The 15630-nt window shown below is 49.3% G+C and overlaps 1 protein-coding gene across 1 annotated transcript in view; it reads right to left on the bottom strand.

The window, feature by feature from the left end:
• The window catches only part of Col15a1 (collagen type XV alpha 1 chain), a 110232-nt gene that overhangs the window by 65906 nt on the left and 28696 nt on the right, over positions 1-15630 (bottom strand). Inside the window, exons 3-5 of the mRNA XM_078047873.1 lie at positions 2867-3414; positions 1741-1815; positions 227-307 (exon numbers count right to left, since the gene is read on the bottom strand). Coding sequence (XP_077903999.1) covers positions 227-307; positions 1741-1815; positions 2867-3414 — 704 coding nt within the window. The remainder of the gene's footprint in view (positions 1-226; positions 308-1740; positions 1816-2866; positions 3415-15630) is intronic.

The following is a 15630-nucleotide window of genomic DNA, read 5'->3' as shown; positions in this document are numbered from 1 at the left end:
AAGCCACAGTAGTGCACGAAGCCTACCTTGCACAGTCCTCTCATGGCTACGCATTCAGGGGAACCGGGAGGTTGCCAAACGCCCACTGGCCAGTGCCCTCCTGGCCTCCCCAGAGGACCCCACAACTGACCTCCCAGATCTGAAAGCAGAGATGTCAGATCCTGGGCCCTGGGCACCAGCCCCCAACAGCTGACCCAGCTCACAGGGAGCAGCAGTCCATACTCACCGGGGCTTGAGTGTGAGTGACGGCCTCTAAGATCTCGGCCACTGTGTCCGGGTCCTGAAGCCCGCTGCCCTCTCCTGATGCCTGCGAGGAGACAAACCACATGCCCCACAAAGGGAGCCATTACATAGGAACACAGCAATTGGGCCAATCAGAAACTAACAAGACTCTTGCAGAGGAACTATGAGACAGTGTGCACCAGGGTACATGGATACATGCGCATGGAAATGTGCGCATGCGTGCAGCACAGGGATCGAGGAGTTGAAGGGGCAGCATGTGTGCCTGTGCATGGGTAGCTATTCTCTTTCTTTCCACTTTTCATTGCTCAAACAAAGTCCATCACTTTTCAGTCTCTCTTAACACGTCAACTTCCTTCATTCCCACTCTGGAAGACTGTCATGGAAATCCCACTTTAGGAACCATTAGCCCTGAAGTAAGACTTCCTGTTGTTACCTAATCTCTGTAATTAGCCTCCTAAAGGCAGCCAAGCAGCCTGTGCTCTGGGATTTTGCAACTGAACCCTTGCTCTCGGGCTCTTGGGTTGTTCCTGTTTCTTCAGTATCAATGGCAGTGCAGAGATGAATGAGTGACAACACGTAAGCTTCCCTTTCTTCCGGCTTCCTATGACTGCCAGGCCAGGTCCCAGGCTCAAGGAGCACAAACATTCAGACACAGCCAAATTCCTCCTCTGCATGGCTTTCCAACTCCATCAATACCTGCTTCCTTTTTTAGTGCAAAATTAATGAAATCAACCTTATGATTTGTTTGGAGACTGACACCACCCAGAGAGCAACAGAACTCCTAGGGAAACGCCTCCCGCTGCCTGCCTCTGACTTTGGCATCCTGCCGTCTGTCCCGTCTGCCTGGAAGGGCTCTCAGACAGCCTTCACCCTGATGTGCTCCCAGTTCCTCCTGTCTTCTCTCCCTGAGCCCCCTCCATGCTGAGTCGGGTCTGAGGACATACTCAGTTCAGTCACTGCCTCTGGGTGTGTAAGCATGTGCAAGAAGCTGGGGGAGGGAGATAGTTCCCAGGTTATCCTTCCCTCCCCAGCCTTTATCTACCCTGCTGCTCAACAAATCCTGGAGGGAAGGAAGGAGGAAGAGAGGGAGCCATCTTTTTTCCCTCCCCCCCCCACCCCACCTCCAACTTAGGAACTGATTCACTTGCCAGGCATAAAACTAATCTAAATTTAGGTTCATTTTTATAGGAATTTACACCCAGAATATCTTAAACTCTTAACTCTGATTTTAGAATCTGACACTCTCCTTGGCAGGGAACCTGGAAACCAGGCCATTGACTGCACAGCCATGGAAGAATTTAACACCTTATAAGACGCACAAACCCCCATACCAAAGGGATGGCTACAGCTCTTTAAAAAGTGAAATAAAGCCAAAAGCCCAAAATAGGATTTGGGGCAGCGCCTGCCAAGATGAGAGGTTTCAGAGAGTCCATGACACTGGGGATGACGGATTGCCTGGGCGCCCGGCGCTCCCTGGCCGAGCGTGCTGGGGCTCACCGACGATTCCTGGGCTTCGCACACCTCCTCCGGAGTTCGGGGGTCTGAGTGGATGATGAGCTGCTGGATGGAACCCTGGGTGGGGATAGGCAAAAGGAAGCAGAAACCATGGGTCAATTGCACATCCACAGCAACTCTGGTGGAAACGGGATTGTTTGTGTCAAGGAGAATAAGAAGCACAGCCTACCTCTTGGTCAAAATAATGTGAACCTCCCTTAGCTAGAAAGGCCCTTGGAGAGCTTTGTGCTCAAGCAGGGCCTACCACAGCAGCCTTCTAGCTGTCCCCAGGGCTCAGCTTGTCAGCAGCAGGCCCTGAAGAGCCCATCTCCTGCTCTCAGAAAGCCTTTCCTCCAGGTGGGTGGCCTCATCCCAGGAAGAGCCTCTGCAGCCTCTGGGCCTCTATGCTCACCGGCTCCCCCACCTGGCAGCCCGTTCTCCACCAGACACTCAAAGTGGGCATGTGAAAACTGCCTGTCAGACTAACTCCTTACCCTTCTCCAACGCCTCCCACCGTGTACAAATAAACAGAAACGCCACTCCATGCCTTTGCTGGCTCAGTAACCAGGTGTCAGTAAATACCTGTGGGAGTCAATGAATCCTCACAAAAACTCAGGGATTTTCTTTAGAATGGCTTATTCCTAAAAGCTCATTCTAATGATAGTAAAGTCCGTTTGTTGATGTTTTGTATCAGGGCACAGGATCCAAAAGGAGAGATAGTTACCTCTCACTTTGGTATTCTAGATTAGGCCTCCTCTGAAGAAATTACTTAAGTAATTTCAAAGATGTTCAAAGATAAAATCGTTTAAGGTATAACCTTACTCTTGATCATGGCTTAAAATGTACAGAGCGCTCAATCAAGCCTGTGAAACAGGTTTTCTTATCTCCATGTTCAGATAAGAAAACAGAGAGACTTGGAGAATCCGATAGTATCTGGAATCAGCAGGCAGAGTTTAAAAGGGAGCCCTGGAGCCCAGGGATTTGGGTTCCAAGCCTAGGTTCCCCCCACCCTAACAGGCAGGACTTTTCAAGAGCGGAAGGGTAAAACAAGAATAGCACCTAGAATCCAGTGCATGGGGCATGGATGTCCGCGGGCCTCCCTGATCTGCAGGAATGGGCTTGAACTCACCGTGAATCTTTCCAGCCCAGTGGCGCCTGCGTTGCCCACGAAGATCCCAGCGCTGGGCTCGAAGGCCAAAGGCCGGGAGGACCGCTGGAAAAGGACTTGGCTGTGCTCCTCGCAGTCCACCAGGAGGGTCACTTCCTCGCCCTGGACGATCACAGCAAAGCGGCTCCACCTGTTGGTCATCACGGGCACCGAGAAGGCGGCAGCCTCCTGGGACACGTGGGAGCCGGGCTCCGTGTAGTAGAGGATGACCTTCTGGCGTCCGTCCTCCACGCCGGAGAGCCGCAGGCCCAGGTAGATGACCTTCTGGAAGGCATCGGTAATGGCAAAGAGCACTCCGCCGCTGGGGCTGCTGGGCTTCACTGTGACGCTGACCGCGAAGTCCCTGAAGAAGGTGGGCGGGATGAGGGTCCTGGCCGGGCGGCCCACGTTGGCGCCAGGCCCGAAGCTGTAGGCGGGAAAGCCACTGTAGCCCGTGACAAAGGACACAGATGAGGGCAGCGGGACACCAATGAGCTCCGTGAGGTCCAGATGGCTCTGGGAGGCCAACTCTACAGGGAGGGAGAGAGAGGGGCCATAGTTTGACCCGTGCACTCTGTCATGTTGGAAACCAGGAAACTGCCCAAGGAACCCACTGAAATTTCACTGTGGAAATTGTTTCCAAAATATTTTTACAAGGCCCAGCTGGATGGCTCATGCCTTAATCCCAGACACTTAGAAGGCGGAGGCAGCAGGATCGCAAGTTCAAAGCCAGCCTCAGCAAAAGTGAAGTGCTAAGCAACTCAGTGAGACCCTGTCTCCAAATAAAATACAAAATAGGGCTGGGGATGTGGCTCAGTGTTCCAGTGCTCCTGAGTTCAATCCCCAGTACCCCACCCTGTCCTGCCACAAAAAAAAAAAAAAAAAAAAAAATTTTTTTTTTACAAAAATCCACGAAATGGAATGCATATACATTGCAACCTAAAATCGACCAATATAGGTAAATAAATATCTGTAACATATATTCTTTTTTTTTAAAGAGAGAGTGAGAGAGGAGAGAGAGAGATAGAGAGAGAATTTTTAATATTTATTTTTTTTTAGTTCTCGGCGGACACAACATCTTTGTTGGTATGTGGTGCTGAGGATGGAACCTGGGCCGCACGCATGCGAGGCGAGCGCGCTACCGCTTGAGCCACATCCCCAGCCCCAACATATATTCTTCATAAAACATTATACTGGCTTCTAATACTTGCCAGGTCCTTGAATATTTTCCCTTCTATTTAATTATTATTTTTTCTTTTATTAAAAACATGTTGACAATTACCTACTAAATTGACTTCAACATCCACTAAGAGGTCAGGATTTGCAGCTTGGAAAACATTATAAGTAATTCCTTGAATATTGCCAGAATACATGATGTTCCTCTGCTAATGTGGGGATTTCTTTTCCCACTGTAAAACTAGATAGAGTTGTTTTGTTTTGAATGAGGCTTAAGTGCCTCAGGATGTAGAGGGGAAAGCAAGGACACAGTAAAGTGTTCCCAGATCTCAGAACAACTGAAATTCACATCATTGTCTCACCACCCTTCATCATCACCATCATCATCACCACCACCACCATCTCCTCTACACACCCTGAACCACCTCTTCATTCTGGACCAGATGCTGCCCTAAGTGCTTCACATACTTTATTTAGATCATTTCATCCTCATGGTAATCCTATGGGGTTAGGTACCCTTATGCCTACTTTACTTCCAAGAAAATTGAGGCTTATAGAAGTTAAACACCTTTGCTCAAGGTAAGTGCCATGCAGGATTCAAACGCAGAGCATCTGATCCCAGAGTGCGTGCTCTTAACTACCACACCTTGTGGGGAGAATTGATAAAGCACTCTTATAGTGAAAAGGACCCCAAGGCTTTGGGCGAGTCCTCGTCCATACAACCAGGGTGCCGGGAGAAGGCTGCAGGCTGGTCCACATACTCCTGAGCTTCTCTCCAAGGAGCCCCAGTGAGATGGAAAGGCAGGTCCTAGGGAGAGGTATACAAGTCCGCTGCAGCCACAAAGAAGGGCAAGCGACATGCTTGACCTTGGAAGCAAAGCCAGATCGGAGGATTCGACCTGGGGAGGAGGCCTCGGGAGTGCAAGGATCAGAGTCCAGCCGTGTCCTGCCCTGGAAGCCAGAGGGCAGGGCAAAATTACCTGCTGGCTACCTGGGCTACAGCCAGAGGCCAGAGTGTCCCCTGAGTGTCCTCTGGGGACTGGATAGGTTGACATTCAGAAAAGACCAAACCCACTTCAGGACACCGCCACGTCAGGCCCTACCTGTGCAATCAAGCTTGTTTCTAGTTTGCCACCTTGTCATGATCTTATTGGACACAGCTCACTAGCTGTGTGACCTGGGCATGGTCTCCAAAGATACAGGCTATCCACGCAACCCCCGTCAAAACCAGTAGGGACACAATAAACATTCACTACGCTTTCTTTTTTAATTACATCTTCTCAGTGACTCCAGGAGGTAGGTGGGCAGGGATTGTCACCTACTCTGTGCTGAGATGGAGCCTGCCTCTGCCCTTGAGCTCCCCATAAAGAGTAATAACGACTGTGTCTTTACTTTTACTTTCCACAGCAGCCTGGGAGCTAACTGCCATGGTCCCATTTTACAGATGAGGAACTGAGGCGTAGGAAGAGGAAATGACCAGGCTGCACAGCTGAGCAGCAAGAGGTCTTGCAGCAGTGGCTGCAGAGTTTCTCTTGGTTTACTGCTACAACCTCACTGAGAGGAGGGGTCTCTGCAGGGTTCTGTGTGAGGCTCCAGCTTGTCTGCCTGCTAAGCTGAGGACCTGGAGCAGCAAAGAAGAGGGAACAGCATCCCCAAGGGGTCCAAGAACTCTAATTCCCCATGGAGGTCACACATGTTCCCACAGGAGGGGAGAGAGGCACCCTACTACTGTGTCCCGCCCCCACCCCATAATACCCACAGAAAAGGTGTGACATACAGATACAATTATCATGAAGCGTTTTTGTCAATACAAAATAACATAAACAATAATCAGAGGCACTTAAAAACGGTTAAAATGGCAAAAGCTTATGCGTATTTTATCATAAAAAACATAATTGGCTTACAGAGTTGTGAGGGTTAAATGAGATAATACAAAGCGCTTATGCATGGCACATGCTCAGAAAATAGTGGATATCGGTAAAATCATGGTTGTCCTCCTCTTCCAACTTTCAAGATTCATTAAGGAATCTCAGCGGTCCCTGATACAACCTCTCTCTAACATGTGTTGGTCCTGCCCTGTCCAGCATGGTAGCCACTAGCCTCATTCAGCTACTGAGTGCTTGAAATGAGGTATTCCTAACTGTGGGGTGCCGTAAGTATAAAATGTAAATTGGATTTCAAAGAGTTCATTCAGAAAAAGGAATGTAAAACACCCCATTAGTAATTTTTATACTGCTTATGTGTTGAGATGACAACTTGGGAAAATACTGAGCTAAATGTAGAAAAAACTTTTTAAATGTTATGAAGTTATATGTTGTGTATTGTGTGCATTATGAGTATGTAACAACAATCCCATCAGTATGTGCAACTATAATACACCAATAAAAAAAACAACGATGAGGAACAGCATGGCCATAGTCCTCTTAAGGAAGAAAACACTCAGTGGATCCTCTGGTGTGCTACCTCCTGTCCCACCCCTCTGCTGAGGTCCCAGTGTAGCCATACTCTCGGGGATTTGGCATTTATCCTTTGCTTGGGTGTTTACTACATGAGGATGTGTCTCTAACAGAATGTGAACCGCTTTGCATATTTCTAAACTTCACAAAAGTGTTGGCGTGCTGTGTGTACCCTTCTGGATCTTGCTTTTTTTTTTTTTTTTTTTTTCACTCAACATTGTATTTCCTTGTTGACACACGTGGCTCTGGTCTTCTAGTTTCACAACAGAATTCTATGGAATAAATAAGCTACAATAAGTTGCATGAATTTTCGGGCGGTGGAGAGCAAGGTTTCCACCACTATTACAAACAATATTGCTACAGACTTCTTCATGCTCATCTCCTTCTGCTTACCTGTACAGGTAATTCCCCACCTGGAGGTGGATTACTGGATGACGTGGACATGTGCACCTGCCACCCCACAGAATGCCACTAGGCTGTTTTCTGGAGCAATTGCACCATTTTATGTACCCACTAGCAACACGTTCTCGCCAACATTTAGGGAGGCAGAAAGATGCCACTTAGGAGAGATCTGTGGGGCTTTTCAACTGCAATGATGACATTTACTTTTTGAATGAGGTGATGTTCCGAAGAAATATTCTTGATACTATCTTTTTTTTTTTTTTGGTATAGGGATTGAACTCAGGGGCACTCAACTACTGAGCCACATCCCCAGCCCTATTTTGTATTTTATTTAGAGACAGAGTCTCACTGAATTGCTTAGTGCCTCACTTTTGCTGAGGCTGGCTTTGAACTTTCGGTCCTCTTGCGTCAGCCTCCTGAGCTGCTGGGATTACAGGCATGCACCACTGTGCCCAGTTTCATAGTACTATCCTTTCATAGTACTATACATTTAATGGAAAAGATTTCATAATAGAGGAAAATGATTACTCCCTCCTCAGCAAAAGAGGACACATCAGTGCCCTTCTTAGAAGCCTTCTGTGGCTACCCAAGGCCCTCCGGGTCAGGGCTCACAGGGCTGCCACATGGCTTGAGACCCTTTGTGGTCTGGACCCAGCATTCTCCCTGCCCTCCAAGGAGCCTCCACTTGGTCCCTGGAGCATCCCGTGCTGTCACAGGTCCTCCACTTCTACCACAAACGCCTTCCCCTCCGCTGCCCACACCACCGACCCAGTTATTTTGCCAGAAAAACTCCGCTCATCATTCAAGACTCAACCCAGCCCCCCCACCCCCAGCAATCCTCATCTCACCCCCCCACCATGCCCTCTCCTGGAACTGCACTGGGGGCTCCCTGGGTGCACTTCAGGTCCTCTGTCACAGCTCTCAGCACACTGCATGGCCCTGCTGGGTCACTTGTTCCTCTGTTCCTTAAACCATGAGGACAAGGACCGCAGTATTCATCTCTGTGCTCCTAGTACCGAGCCCAGTGCCGATGAATGGATGAACAAGTGGATGGAATGATGGATGGATGGATGGACAGACAGATGGATGAAAAAATTCAGTCCCCTCATTTTTTAAAAAAAACATTTTATTCAATTGTAGATGGACACAATGCCTTTATACCTTTATTTTGTTTTATTTTTATGTGGTGCCGGGATCAAACCCAGTGCCTCACGCAGGCTAGGCAAGCGCTCTACCACTGAGCCACAATCCTACCCAGTCCCCTCATTTTATAAAACACTAACACCAAAGATTAATAGAGAGGAAAGGTCTATTGGCCATGAACTCAAATGTGATTCTCACTGAAAGCTCGTCATTTCCAGCTCACGACTTGCTTTAAAACAGAAATTAATTTTAAGTAATTTGGTTTTAAGAACCAAACTCCAAAAGGCATAAGTTAAAGCACTGATAAATTTGGTTAAGTTTGACCATATAAAAATAAATTTATGCATAGCAAATAATACTAATGATAATTTCCACAATGTCAAATAAAATCCAAAACTTGGGAAAAGCATTTGCCACATGTATCAGACAAAACAAACAAACAAACAAACAACAACAACAACAGTCATTTCCCTACATATACAAAGCAAATGAATGAGCAAGAGAGCAGCAATTCAACCCAAAAATGGGCAAAGAATAGGTGATCGATCCTCTCCACAGAAAAAGAAATAAACAGGGCTTTTAAATATATGGAAATATTTGACCTCATATATTGAGAAGAAATAATGAGAACAACACACATTAAGATTACAAAAGAGACCATTTTCCCTATCAGATTGGCACAAATCATAACATTGGATAACATCCTAGGCTGGTAAGGACAGGCAATAAGAGGCTGTCTCATTCACTGCTATTGATTGCTATCAGGAGCATAAAAATCAATGTGGAGGAGACAATGAGACAACATTTATCAAAATTACAAATGTACACGTATTCTTTGGCCAACAAGTTAATACTTCTGTAAATTTTTAAACAAAGTTCCATTAAGGAAATAAAATGCATCACATAAGAATATTCATTGAAGCATTATTATTACTGTTGTTTTGTTTATTTGCTAGGGATTGAACCCATGCTCATCAAGAGCTCTGCCAATGAGCTCCATCCCCAGTATGGTTTAAAATTCACCTAAAATGCCCATTTCATGGAATGGTTAAGTAAATAATAATTTACAATATAGTCATACAATGAAATATAATGCTGCCTTTCAAACGATGTGATTCCTTGTGTGGGAATATGAAGCAATATATTGAATTAATATGAAGCAATCAGTAAGAAGAATTAAGTAAACAGACAAAAATAACAAGGTACAGAAGAGAATTGCTACCAGTTACCTAGATATAAAGTATATATTAAATATGTAAGTGTGTAAAATAGATGTAAATACAGTCACACAGTGTGTAACAACATTCTGGTTAACTACCAGCTGCACATAGGCGGGTGGTCCCCTGAGATGGTGTTGCCTAGTGATCATGGCCATCTTAATTTAAGCTCACACTTTGCCGTTCCCACAAGGACAACACTGACTAAGGACGAGTTTCTCAGAATGCACCCTGTCGTTAAGCGATGTGTGACTGTGCATGTATTAGAATATCTCAAGAAGGATGCTCAAGAAATGGGCTAGAGATGGTCTCCAAGGAGAGGGCTGGTGGCCGCGGGATAGGCGACTTTCTTCTAACAATGCCCTTTCATGCTTTTTCAATTTTACACCCTCTACGTGGCATGAGAAATAAAGACAACAGCTTATTTTAAGACATAAACTCCTTGTGTCTGCTTTTAAAAATTTAAAAAGCTATTCTTTTTGTTTTGCTCACTTGAATATAGCACATCTTTGTATAGAAAGAAAGAAAAAAATGGAAGTGGGGGGGGCAAATATCCTACTGAGATTTATTTTTCTCCTCCAGAGTTTACAGATAAAAACAGAAGCCATGAGCACCTTACCAACTGCTCTGCTTTCTTTTTCCTTATCTGATCCATTAACAGTGATTCCTCCTGTTCCTGCCTTTTCTACGGAAAACAGGAGGCAAGCCCCTATCCCCTTTCTGGTGGGATGCTCCGGGTCTGGAACATTCCTAAATCACCTGGGGCAAAGGAGTCTGAGGTTCACATCCCGTGGCTTGTTTCCAAGAGGTGTCCCTAGGGATTCTAGGGCCAGGTGATGATTCTGCAGACAGTGGAGAAAGAGCTGATGGGGTCCCACTCAGAAGGCTGCCCAGGGCTGCCCAGGACACATACAGGTGGCAACTCTGGCGATCACTATTCCCAGGAGTTGGTATTAAAAAAAAAAAAAGTTTATCCAACATCCTTGTTTTATAGACAAGGAAGCTGATGATCAGGGAGAGAGATGCCTGACCAGGAGACCCAGCCAGGTCTAGAACAGAAGAGCCAGTGTAGACAGGGACTAGGAATCACAAATCCCCAGAGCTGCTACTCTCCCACCAGCCCTGGCCACTCTGGTCCTTCCAGGTAATAGCCCTGGGCCAGCTGGAGAGTGAGCAATGGAGTCAGGATGCAGAGGAGAATGCTCTTAGGGTTAAGGCCCAGCCTCTGCCCTTCGGCCAAATATACAGCTCTTGTGTGGAGGCTTCCTGGCCACAGGGGATCTGAAAAGAAGACGGGTGGGAAGTGCAAGTGTTCCACAAATTTACTGATTGGTTTGTGATTCGATATAAAGATATAAACTTTACAAATTAAAGTCTGCAAAGCCTTCCTGACCCTTCTGTACCTGCGTCCAGGCCCCAGACATTCCAGGAGGACAAGTGGGCAGGCACTGGGCCACAGGCCTTGTTTCCTCTGGCTCCAACAAGGGAGCTGAGCCTCCGATCTAGAGGAAGCCCAGGCCAGCTCCAGACCCTGGCTCCATCCACAGGCACAGTCCCATGGTGCGGTATGCAAGGAGCAGGAGCGACCCCTGGCCTGGAGTGACCCCTGCTCAGGCTGGCCTGGGCCTGCTGGCTCATTTTCCCTTGGCCTCCAGCAGAAGGGCCACCTGCTCAGGCGGCCACCAAAGAGGCAAGGCGAAGCCAGGGAGCCAAGAGAAACAAGCCCAGCAACTAGGGCCATGAGCGTGTCCTGGGATGGCTCTGTGCTGGGGAGGATGGGGAGGGTGGAGAGCACAGCTGGTGGGAAGTCAGCCCGCCATCTTGGCGGGGGGCAAGACCTGGAGGCCAGAGGACACTGCTGATGGAGACTGTCATGAAGAGAGCCTACAGATTATAATACCTACCTCATAGGACAGCTGTGTGCCTTGAATACAATAGGATACCTAAAATGTTCAGCCCACTGCCTAGCACACACAGTGCCCAACAAATGGTAGCTACCATCTCTCTATTATCATCCTGCTATTTCTCCATATAATTGTCATACTAGAAAACTGAAAGGATCCTGAGCAAGTCTTAGCTTTCCCACCTCCAACCTTTTGTGTGTGCTGTTCCTTCCTCCTGGGAAACTGCTCCATAGACCTAGCTTCACTGTCACTCACATCCTCCATGAAGCCTTCCAGGATTCCCCCTCCTGCTAGACTGGACATCCTCCTTCCAGCACACTGCCCTGATTCTATGTAGCATGCATCACATCACATCATAGGGGGTCAGACCCCCAACATTCTTGGAGCTCCTTGAGTGTTGGAGCTGGGAGCCACCCCTGCCTGTCTCCCCAGCACCCAGGCTCTGATCCAGAGTGTTGAGTGGCTGAACTGAATTAATTTCAGGTTCAGAGTCCGAGGCCCTGGTAAAGGTCAGTGAGGTCAGGCTCCAACCCTGCCCCCAACCACGACATTACTGCATGCTCATTCATCACCTGGGGATCCAGGCTGCCTCCCATCTCCCAGGAAGCGCACAGCCATGGGCCGTGACAGTCTCAAGCAAGAGAGACAGGACTCAAGTTCAAGTCCCTGTTCTGCCATTGACTCTATCTGTGCTCTTGAGCAAACTGCTCCTTTCTCTGATCTCAGTTTCTCCATCTGCTCAGGATTAAACAAGAAGGACTCTCAGAGTTGAGTCCTCTGTGACATTCTGTGTATCTTCATGGCCTTCAGATACCTCCTGGGGCTAAAGATGACCCCAGTCTTATTCTTTCACTTCATTAATATATAACTTAATTCAAGTCAGGAATGTTCAACTCCTTCAAGTCAGGAATTTGACGACACTAATAAAGCCCCAACAACACGTGCCTCTAGTAGTGCTGGAGTTCCGGAGCTGAACCTGGTGTGTGCTACCAGGCTCACTTCTAGGTGACAGCAGTCGAAGCCTTCAAAGACCCCCCCAGTACCTTCAGCATCAGGTAAAAATCCTATAAAGCCTCTGCTCCATCTCCTCGCCTCCACCCCCTCCCTGTTTGTCTTCACTCACGCTGTTCCTCCTATTGATACCACACTCCCCCATCTTCTCATTGATGAGTCCCGTCCCCCTGCCCCCCTGCCTGCCTTCTCAGGGCACCACAATGCATGGGAGCACCACAACCACAGGCACAGCCCCTCCTCTAAAGACCCGAATAAAAGCCTGGCAAGGGCAGGCACCCAGAAATGTGGCCTCAGAGAAAGGAGACAGATGCACTCAACCTGGACCTCACCAGCTCCCTCCCGCCAACCCCTGGAATCTTTGGTTCAGACAATTTCAGGGTGGCCCCTCCCCAGGCACAGGGAGGAGACATCAGACAGCTTTAGAGGTGGACCAGGCAGAGGAAAATCTGAGCAGTCCCTGCAGGGTGCGACTTTCCTCCCAAGGGTCCAAAGTCAGTTTCCATGGAAACCAGAACAGACTCCTAGCAAATGAAGAAACAAACAGGGCTGGGTTCAGGTTCTCCTCTCACAGGGAAAACAGCAACCTGGCCAGAGGAGGAGGTGGAGAACGGGAATCCCCGCCTCTCCGCCTCTCTGCCACAGGCTCCGGACACCTGGTGCCCCCCCCCTTCCCCATCTGGCCTCGGTTTCCCCCTCCGGGCAATGAATGGGCTGGGTCAGCTTTTCCATCTGTGGGGTCCTGAAGCAGGGCTCAGGGCTGGCCTGGGCTTTGGAGCCTTGTCTCTGCAGGGAATTCTGAAAAGCTGCATCCCACAGATGATCGTCTGGGACCCAAGCCCAGAGCTCGCGCTTGTTAACATTTAAGGGCCCAAGAGGCTAGGGAGCGTCCCCCTGACTCCCGGCCAAGGAGGGCGCAGAGAGCCCCGACCCAGCACTGGGGAGGGGGGACGCCCGCCACCGCGCGACAGCGGCCCCCAGCGGTCTCTCTGGGAACTGCGCCTCCGCCCACCAGAGGAAGGCTTCTGCAGGGCTGAGGGGCACTGCCACTTGCCAGGGCAAACTGGGGAACCGAGATTCCAACAACAGATGGTCAGAGGTCTGGAAGGGACCCAAGGGAGCAGGTCTGAGGTCATGCGGTGGGCTGTGGCTAAGTCAGGCCTTGAACCCAAATGCCTGCCCCGCCCTTCTTTCCCTAGGTGGGATGCCTGGGTAGGCCAAAGGCGCTCCTCCCCACCCCACTCCCCTGGCACCCCTACCCAGGAAAACCCATAGGACCCTCAGTCGGCCTCACCATGTTTCTCTCCGGCGACCACATCTCCAGGTCCTGAAAACCCCATGTTGGCTGTGGCCTGGGGCTGGAGCCAGAGGCTAAGTATATAGGGTGACTGTCCTGGGAACCTCAGCAGGGCCTCTCTGAAATTCCCTGCACTCAGCCCCCAGGGAAGAGAGGCAGTCCTCAGTAACCCTCCCCAGCACCAGCCGGGAGCCTCAGAGAAGCCCAGAGCCCCACCCTTTGCCCCTCCTCAGCTGTCCTGCCTGGGAGCAGGAAATTTTTCCTTCCTTTCCCTTTGGACACTTCTCCAGAAAGGTGACCCCTGAGGACTCTGAGTGTGCCTCCATCAGACTCTCGGCATGTGGCTTCCCTTCCTCTCACCTATCTAGAGAGACAGGAAGCTGGGAATTCCGCAAGCCACAGACGGTGACACAAGGGAAGTCTCCTCCAGTCACACTCATCAAAGGTCAGCTGGGCCTGCTTGTCCATCCCATGTTGAAGAGCCCAACCTGAAGCTGGAGGAGCTCCTTCTCCTGATTAACACAATTTCCCTGTGTCTCCCACTCACCCAGCTGGGCCTAGCTCTGCCCTCTGGGACCATACACAGTCAGCCTCAGCATGGTTTCTCACATGAGGCACAGGGCACACTCTGCCACCAGTTTGCCATGTGCTCTTCTCTGGAGGCCTCGGGTTCAGTATCTATAAAGCCAGAACCTGGAACTGAATGTTTTTCCAAGGCCCTTGCCAGTCTGAGAGCCTCCAGTTCTGCATCCTCCTCATCTCCCATCTGCGTCCCAGTTTTTCTAGCCACTCAGGATGGCCTGTTCCTTCAGCCCACAGCCTTCAGGCCTGGAAGGAATGACTCCAACGAGGACCAGGCCAAACCCAACCCTCCCCACAGACTTCCTCATCTCAGGACAACGTGGCCTGGCCAGGGACAGGGAATGCCGTGCCCAGGAAAATGTCATCACGTTCTGCCTGTGAGCAACCTCGGTGCCACCAGGGCTGGAGTCTCCAGGGGCTCGTGGTGCTACCTGACCCCCCTCCTGGAGGAGAATGAACACAGCACATTTCACACTACACGGCATCAGTCTGACCCAGCACAGAGCAGGAGGTTCTTAGAAAAACCTACCACCCAAAGCATTTCTTAGAAAAAGAACTATTTCCTTGCCAGGGAAAAATCCTGGACCAACTTAGAAAGGAGACCTGGCCGGGCAACAATCAAAGACCCCATTTTTCTGAATTACAGAAGAGCATTTTTCTACATGTAAACTTAGAACGCCTCCTTCCCTTTTCCGGTTTTCATATATAGCATAGGAATTTTCCTGTTCAATGAAGTTACTGTGTGAGCGCTCCCTCTCTCTCTCTCTTTGCTCTCCTACTCCCTGGCTCTCTTTCTCTTTCTCAGACCCCTTCCTAAGCCAAGGAGAGCATGTTGTAGAGGGGCTTGGAGCTGCAGTCCAGGGCTGCAGTTTGGCCTCCTTGGTCAACAGCTGGAAGGCACTGGAAGAAGGTCTCACCTGTGCCGCACCCTTTCCAGTTTCCAAAGCATCCTCTCACCTGCTCCTTCGGCCAGGAGGGAAGCAAAGCAAAGATCATTCTCTCATTTTCAGTCATGAGAATCAAGTCCCAGAGAGGCGATGAAACCCACTCAGAGTCTTGGTGCAGGGCCAACACTGAAGACCCAAAGCTGGTCTCTGCCTGGCCAGCCCATCACCTCCCAGACCTTCCCTGTGGCTCTCTCAGGTGCACTTGCTACCTCTGTGTCCCCAGAGCCCCATGCATCCTTCCACCTGCACACCCTCATTTGTCTGTCCTCTCCTGTGATTCCAAAAGGGTTCCTGGGCATGGACTATGCCAACTCAGCTCTCAGTTGCCAGTGTGGGGCCTGACAAAGAGGACCTATGAATGAATCAAGTGACAAGAAACAATAGCATCTATGGCTGAAGGTTGCTGTGGGCTTGCTTCATGCCAAGCACTGTTCAGAGAGCTTGCCACGGATCAGCTCATCCTTGAGTTTGGCTCTTAATGGGGTAGATAACACTGTTATCCCCATTTCACAGTTTAGAAAGCTGAGGCCTAGAGAAGTTAAATTACATTCTACGACCACAAGGTTAGCAGGTGATTGGAGTCAGGATTCAAAAGGGAATAGGCAGGATGA

This window comes from Ictidomys tridecemlineatus, chromosome 4, assembly GCF_052094955.1.
Source record: "Ictidomys tridecemlineatus isolate mIctTri1 chromosome 4, mIctTri1.hap1, whole genome shotgun sequence".
Classification (NCBI taxonomy): domain Eukaryota; kingdom Metazoa; phylum Chordata; class Mammalia; order Rodentia; family Sciuridae; genus Ictidomys; species Ictidomys tridecemlineatus.
This window is presented reverse-complemented; position numbering and strand designations above follow the sequence as displayed.